Source organism: Saccostrea cucullata, unplaced genomic scaffold, assembly GCF_032062105.1.
Source record: "Saccostrea cucullata isolate Sc308-1 unplaced genomic scaffold, CSIRO_AGI_Scuc_v1 ctg1059, whole genome shotgun sequence".
Taxonomy (NCBI): Eukaryota; Metazoa; Mollusca; class Bivalvia; order Ostreida; family Ostreidae; genus Saccostrea; species Saccostrea cuccullata.
In genome coordinates, this window is record NW_026933409.1 from 413232 (window position 1) to 421356 (window position 8125).

At 33.4% G+C, this 8125-nt stretch overlaps 1 protein-coding gene across 1 annotated transcript; it reads right to left on the reverse strand.

Moving 5' to 3' along the window:
* Positions 1 to 4646: 4646 nt before the first annotated feature.
* On the reverse strand, positions 4647 to 7309 carry LOC134238268 (uncharacterized). The gene is made up of 5 exons (XM_062720388.1): positions 7204 to 7309; positions 6199 to 6960; positions 5907 to 6066; positions 5594 to 5676; positions 4647 to 5376 (listed from the first exon to the last, which is right to left on the reverse strand). Exons 2-4 carry the CDS (start codon positions 6887 to 6889, stop codon positions 5640 to 5642), a joined length of 888 nt encoding a protein of 295 aa, XP_062576372.1. The 5' UTR covers positions 6890 to 6960; positions 7204 to 7309; the 3' UTR covers positions 4647 to 5376; positions 5594 to 5639.
* Between the last annotated feature and the right edge of the window lie 816 nt (positions 7310 to 8125).

The following is an 8125-nucleotide window of genomic DNA, read 5'->3' on the forward strand; positions in this document are numbered from 1 at the left end:
TATTAAATTTAGATTTTTTTTCAGACTTATCTGCTAAATATCCTTCCACCACTAAAAATAGTCCCTCACAAATCTTGCTTCTTTGTAGCTTTTTTGAGCAGTTTTTTCGTTGAATGTTAAACCATCGACATTGTTAAAATTAAATATGTTATAAAAATTGAATTTTGATAAATAGTTTTGAAGTAAGAGGGCCTGCGTGAACTTTTCCAAAAAGCTGACGAGTGACCTACCTTAATTAATTTTTGTGGCGTGTTAAACTTCAATGACGTCACAATTAAACTTTCAATACGATGTACAAGGAATGTGAAATCTGACCTTCCTTAACATAGCTGAGTATACTGTTTATTGGACTTTTGAGCTTGAACACTGTTCGTTATCTCAATATATTTCATTGTAAAATTTTGATCCCCCATTGTGTCACCTCCCTACCCCAGGTTGTTATGATTTAAAATAAAATGAATCTACAGTGCGTTAAGCATCTTCGCTAGCCAAGGGTTTTTGGTCCGCACCGCTCCCGTTTATGGGGAGCGGTGCAGACCGAAAACCCTTGGCTAGCGAAGATGGGGAGCGTTGCGGACCGAAAACCCTTGGCTAGCGAAGATGTGCGTTAAGAGATATTCTCCCATTTTACTTAAAGAAGACGTTAATGGTAATTCAACAACCAAGCTTCATGATAATTAAACGTTATGGCTTAAATAACTTTTAAATTTAATTTTCAACTTCTCTTACTTATGCAGCAAAATGCCTTCATAACCTACATACAGGATTTATATTTCTCGGTTGATTCGATACTTAGTACGCAAGAGCATGCTCTACGTATGAACTATTTCTAAAACGAGGTACGTTAATATTGCGAAACAAGATGATGAAAAAGAATATCAGTAGTCTCGTTTAAAGTCATCATTTTCATAAGTTCTTTGGTCGATACAATGACCTTGTCAGCAAATGCAATGCAATCGATCATAAAGTCAAATGCTGACTGACGATTTTCGTACTAACTGTTAGACTATTATATTCATTTGAATATGTAAATTCATGTAATGAATTCGTGTGATGGGACTTTTTAACCATATACGTAAGTGTAGTCATTGGAATCGTTCTTACAATAAACCTTTAATATACAGTGTCTCTTTTGATTCATTACTACCTTATGTAAATCAGCAGTTAGGTCTACATCGTATTCGCACCAAGCTCTACTCTTTCCCTTTGAAACTTTTAAATAGTCTTCTTGAAAAGGTCAAGGGAAGCCCGTTTTTGATTTTTTGATACCAGAATATCTTCTTTTCCTTAAACTTCAATATGCCAATAAAGAAATTGACGAGGGTAATACAAATAATATTCCGAATCAGAAAAGGGTCCAGTCTTGTATTCCATCATACATCAATGAAGGATATGGAGATAACGAACAGTATTCAATATCAAAGTCCATAAAACAATACAAAATAGGAGCAGAGCAAACACGGACCTCCAAAACAGAGATGGAATCAAGTGCCATAAGGAGTGAGTACCCCTTGCCGATCGGTCACACCCGCATTGTGATCCTTGTCATAATTGAGAAATAACGGGAAAATCCGTCATCAGTTCAGCGTATAAAGAATGGAGTACATGTAACATTTAGTATGAAAAACACCAGTCAGCAGCATTTGACTCATTGTTAAATAGTATTTGCTGACAAGGTTGTATCGACTATAGAACTTACAAAATGATGAATTTTAACGAGATTGCTGATATTCTTGTTTCATCAACTTGTTTGTCAATAATTTATCTCATTTTAGAAAATGTTCATACGTAGAGCATGCTCTTGACTTGAGTATTGAATCAACTGAGATACATAAACTCCGTATGCATGTGATGAAGGTATATTGCTGCAAAAGTAAGGAAAGTTGACGATAGAAAAGTTCAAGTTATCACATTTATCACAGAGCTTGGTTGTTAGATTACCATTAACGTCCTTTTCTAGTAAAATATCCAAATATGAAACAGATATGTCAGACTCTGTGGTATCTTATATCTCAAGCTCAACAGGATATATCGTATAGACATAAGAATGGAAATTACCATGTTAATTGACAATATGTCGTCGACACATGTACATCTCAATGTCGAGTTGGAGGCCTCGGCAAGTGTTTTCTTCTTATCACGCATAAGATCTTGCACAAATTCTGCTTCATGAATATAAAAATAGGCATGCTAATAACGGGGCGCAATTGGTACCCATGGGAATTCCAATAGATTGTTTGGAGACCTGGTACATCCAAAAACCACATAGATATTGTCAATCAGAAACTCAAGCATCTTATTTTTCATTTATGGAAAATGAAAATGAGTCAAATGCTGAATGATGTTTTTCATGCGAATTGTCGATACATTACTGAATTGACAACGGGTTTTCCCGTTATTTCCCGATCATGACAAGAAGCACACGGCGGATGTGACCGGTCGGCAGGGGATGCTCACTCCTCCATGGCACCTGATCCCACTTCCGATGTATTGGAGGTCCGTGTTTGCTGCTGTGCTCCTGCTTTATATTGTTTTATGGAGTTTTTGATCTTGAATAATGTTCGTTATCTCATGTTTCATTCATCCGCTGAATTATCGATGGATTTCCCCGTTATTTCCCTATCACGGCCAAACCGGTCGGCAGGGGATGCTTTCTCTTTTTGCCGTTTCAAAGGACTGTTTTTTTATTTGCACTTATTTTTATTGTTTAAATAGACTACACTGTAAAAAAATGTGCTTAGAAATTAAACACTACCATAACATGTTTATATCTAAACATGTTTAATAATATGTTTAACAACTAAACACTTCGGTCCAAAGTATTTAATACCTTAACACGTTTAGAAATTAAACGTGTTTCATTCTTCAGTCAGTGAAATACGGAGTTGTCTTCCCGGAAATGATCGAGATATATTCAAACATTAGTTAGTCGGAAAATAGCTCTTCAGAGCTAATATTCTTTGTTGATGTACCTGACTTTAAATAAATATTATCTTATCTTATCTTATCTTATCTTATCTAGCGCGGTTGTTGAACAAAGAAAATCACAGGATTAGGAGAAAGCTGTTTTTCCTAGCAAAATGATAGACATTCAAGATACAACCGTTGCAGAAAAAGTGAAATACACGAGGGAGGCTTTTTGAAAACTGATTTAGAATGTTTGTATGTTTTTATTTACACAAAATGAGCATGACGAGAAAGGTAAACAATATCAGCATGCAGTACTTGCTTATCTTAGGATCTCGCATTCTTTACTGAATTTAAAAGATACAATGTACACCATCATTAATTAATACAGCTTGACTATTCATAATACAGTTATAAAATAATGGATATATTAATGGATGATCAATTTCAACAAAGAGGTCATATATCCTGTACTATTATTGAGTTACGAATAGTATGTTGTGTGTGTCTTCTACACACGAACAAATCTTGGATATAGTACATACTATTAGTATGCTTTTACATGAAACCCAATTAATAATTGAAATTCTTTTATTTATGACAGAGAAAATGATGGAGAGGTTAAAAAGACTTTCAATCACACGGAGAAAACATTAACTTCCAACAGAAAAGAATCACTGATTTGATCAGTGGTACAAGGTAAATTTATGTTACTTGTACAGTGTACTTGTACTTCATTTAAATGTGTTAAACTTGCTGTTGATCTATCTTTTATATGTCAGAGGTTTTCTCAGCTTGCCTCTCTCATGGACTGTTTCTTTCTCTAGTGTTAAGATTTAAATTTCTGTCCATTACATTTGTTTTAATTTGATTTTTTACTAATATTTTTTGTAGGTTTTACTATCAAAGCAAAAACGTAAGGATCAAGCCAAGTTGAAGATCAGCAAATAGGAAAAGAATAGCATTATGAACATCATTATTGAAAGAGGACTGGAGATAATGGGGGCTACTAAAGTTGTGTTGTGTTCCTAAGCTCGGGACTTGAGATATCCCAAATACTTTCAAATTTTTGGACGTTTTACGCTTTGTATTGAGCTTGAAAAATGTTCGTTTTCTCCATATATTTCATGTATTTACTTTATCGAAATATACGAACATTTTTTTTATAAAAACACTTCAATTAAATATCACCGTTGATACATAACACAAAAAAGTAAGATTATTCAAGATTCATTTATTCATTCAATAACTTAGATAAAAAAGATTCAAAATTAAAAGGTTAAAAATATTTGGTCACTTGAATATATTATATGGCACAAAGATATAGAAAGATGCAATTGACATTTGAATTGATTTACAAACAATTTATTTATCTATACAAGTATACAAATTGGTTTAATCACTCTTCGTTGGTGTCATATCATTTGCCTGGATTTTTTATATGACATAAATTTGTCAACCAAACACTGTGGTTTCATAATTTATTTGCTGAACACAATGTTCGCTGATTGCGATGTTAAAGAATATCAAAATGTTTGATCAAAGTTGCAAAAAAAAAAAAAAATTAATAACTAAGAGTTTTACATTAAAGAGCTGTCCACGATTTAACACATCATTTATTTGTATCCAAAACCACGAAATTTGATCCACATAAAAATTATTGATACCACAATTATATTCAACAAAAAACCGATACTCTATATAAAGCATGATAAAAATAACTAAATAAGAATAATGAATATATAAAATCAGTACATGTAAGTTTTGCGAAGCATGCATATTCAAGTCTTAAAGTATTTTTTTTGGTTCTATTTTTCTGCTTCAGTAACAAAGTCCCGCGTTTCCTGTGTCATAGGCAGGTACTTATTATATATTTGGACAATTGATGACTAGCAACAATAGTCTCGTCCTTCTATTTTGATTTTTGTTTTATTTTGACTGATAAATCATCTCATTCATTCATCTCCATGGTGCCTCTATAATACTCTTAGATCTGAACTATGCCTTATAAAGTTAAATCTTCTAAATTTGAATGATGGAGCCTAATATTTAAGGGCTCATCATCTTTCTGTCCAAAAGACGGATAAATTTCTATTCTTCAGTCTTTCATTGTTCAATAGTTTGGAGTATAAAGATAATTTAGGTCAGATACGACAATATCACATTATATCAAACATCACACTAAACATTACATGGTCCCCCCTTTTAAGAAGTTTTCTACATGTATATATAGAAACAGATTTCAGACGGGGATGACATATGAGGTGTTAGTCTCAAGATTTACGAATGCAACGAATGAAAAGTGCTTGTCATTGAATTAATATAATTAAACTTGTGAGATACATTATGATATGAGGAAACAATCTTTTGATGAATTGAAATATTTCACTCTGCATTTTCTTTTTAAAAAGTTGTTCCTCACGAACCATCAGAACGCGGACCAAGACTTCCTTTTCATTTTCTTTTAATCTGAAAGAGAGCAAAATAAAAGTTTCTATATACCTGATTCTTCATGATCCAAAAATCCACAAAAACAAATCAAAGGAAATATTTTGCCTGGTTATAAGTTTTTCCGAGATGTATTCATAAAAAATAAATATTTTGGTATAGGGTTTTACAAATTTTGTTTTACAACAAAACATTTTAGGTATCCTATCTTATTGTAGACACTTTACCATTTACTTACCTTTTACAGGTATTTTGTTTCTAACAGAAAGAATTCCGTCCGCATCTCAATGCCGATCTCCTCGTCTGAAGTTTGTATAGCTTCTACAAAAATCAGTTTATACATTACTAGTGTTATAACAGACAACAGGTTTAGTATCACAAGCAATTGGGTACTATTAAAGTGATTCTAAATGTAGAATAATTTGCAATCTGTCTTTTCAATTAACTACAGACTTACTGCAAACACAGTCTTATCAAAAACCAGTCATCATCTGCACTGACCAAAAATAAAGTAAATACTGATTTTAAAATTTGACATTCTAATACTGAACCTCCTGGGAGGGGAGTGTTGTGAGGACACTTCTATCTGCTCCTCTTCCTCCTCTTCTGAATCCTCCTCCTCATCACTTCCCCCGTACAGCTCCTCTCTCAGGCTCCTCAGAATTTCGTCCTCATCCCCATCCAGGTCAAGATCATTGTCCGACAGAATTTCTTTTTGCAGCAAAGATACATATTTAAGATTTAAAGATTCACAAAAGTTGAAAAAAATAATCTATGTATATCTTTAAAACAGGGATTTGGTCAAGCTTGAAAAACATACGGAAAGAAATATTTATCAATTACCTTGAACTTGGCGTGAATTTACATTATGGCTCTTTTTGCATCGTCTTCCAAACTTGCAGGTGCCCTTAACATAAAATTCACACAGGTGAAGATAAGAGCAGTCCTCTCTCTCGCAGACTCGGCGGTTGTAGTAATAACAGAGCTTTAATGGTACGTGGTCCTTCGTGGAGGAGGTGACGCTCTGTGTCTTATTCCCGGTCTCTTCCTTTATTATTTTCTTGATGGTCGGTAGGTCCATAAACTGAAGATGATGGTGCTGCAGCACTTTCCTATTGTGCTTGGTACTCAGTGTATGCGGATAGGGACAGGGTTTTCTAGTTTTTTTCTTCGTATGAATGCAGTTGTCCAGCATAAAGTATTTACAGATGTGGAGATCCTTGCATTGCGGAAAACCAGGACAGTTCCTCACATTGTCACAGACGTCGATGTTGAGGTGAAGTGAAACATCCGGGTCCTCTTGTGACCCTTTAAGACTGAAGGATTCCGAGTAGCCCTGTAGTATCTTCTGAAGTGTGAGCGGTTTTAGCTGGAGATACCTACAATGGGGGTCGTTTTTGATAGCCATCGTCAGTTCAGATAGTGTCAAACATTTCTCACTACCCAGGATTCTTTCAGTTGTCTCTTTGATGAACTGAGAGAATGACATAGGGGTAGGCGGAGGCCCACCTGCTTCACGTTTCAGGTATGCCATTACTTTGCTGAAGTGACGGTATAATCGTGTGATATATGGTATATGACGTAAAGTCTGTTTATATCATTTTCCTATTTAAGGAAACAATGTATTTAATTTAATATCTATGTATTTAAATGATTAACGTTTAATTTATCTTTATCTTGTATTACGTTTGAATTCTTGTTACTATTCATATACAATATTTTATGTTTTGTAATACTCTTGAATTACTTCAAGTTGTTTCAAGATTTTAAAGACGAGGTTTCGACAGCTATTTGGCAATATCAGATATATATTTTACTTAATTAAAAAACTAAATTGTGAACACTTACGATTTATAAATATAATATCTCTTCTTCTTTAAAAAAGCTTTTTGCTTCCGTGTTGACCAAAAATCCCATGGTTAAAAATAGACAAGATTTCTACTTTCATTTTAAAAGAATGGACCGCTTTAATGTACAGTAATATGATATTCTGTTCTGAATCATTGTCTATATATGAAAAGAATAATCGCAAATTACGTGCTGCTTATATTAGAATTCAAAGTAATGCAAAGAATCGAAAATAAAGGCTTCATAAGTTGTGCGAGTTATCGTTCATGTTTCAAGCAATGTCTCTTATCATACAATTGAGATCAGATGACATTAAAGTTATTTAAAATTCTTTGTGAAATTCTCATAAAAAGTATTTACAGTTAAAGGGAACAATATAATCACATGTTTCATAACACAAACAAATACAAAGAGCAATGCTGTATACGTAATGACTTCTCAATCGTCAACAACCCTATACATACATGTATAAAGAAATAAATCCTTAGTCCGTGCATACGGAGTTTACGCCTCTCACTTGATTCGATACGCAGGGGCATGCTGTACGTATGAGCAATTTCCCTAAAAGCGAATCAAATTCTTTTCAACCAAACTGATGAAATAAGGATATCAACACTCGTTTTGAAGCCATTTTTTTGCAAGTTTTATAGTCAATAAAAATAAAAATAAAATAAAATAAAGTAAAAAGTCATTTACTGACGATTTTCATATGGATTGTTAGGCTACTTTACAGACTAGGTTGTCTACGGATTTTTATTTGCTGATCATGAGACAAGATGTGGAGAAAATGAACAGAACTTTATCATTTTCAGAAGAGAGCAAATACTATAAGGACACAATTCAAATGTCTAACACATGACAATAAATGAAATGAATATAAAATGAAACATATGGAGATAATGAACAGTATTCAAGATCAAAA

Bases quoted from the DNA above. Each gene is read 5' to 3' on its own strand.
- LOC134238268 (XM_062720388.1), bottom strand. From the start codon at position 6,889: ATGGCATACCTGAAACGTGAAGCAGGTGGGCCTCCGCCTACCCCTATG. The intron at 6,067-6,198 runs GTAATTGATAAA...TGCTGCAAAAAG, and splicing joins AAATTCACGCCAAGTTCAAG to AAATTCTGTCGGACAATGAT. The intron at 5,677-5,906 runs GTTCAGTATTAG...TGATTTTTGTAG, and splicing joins CAACACTCCCCTCCCAGGAG to AAGCTATACAAACTTCAGAC.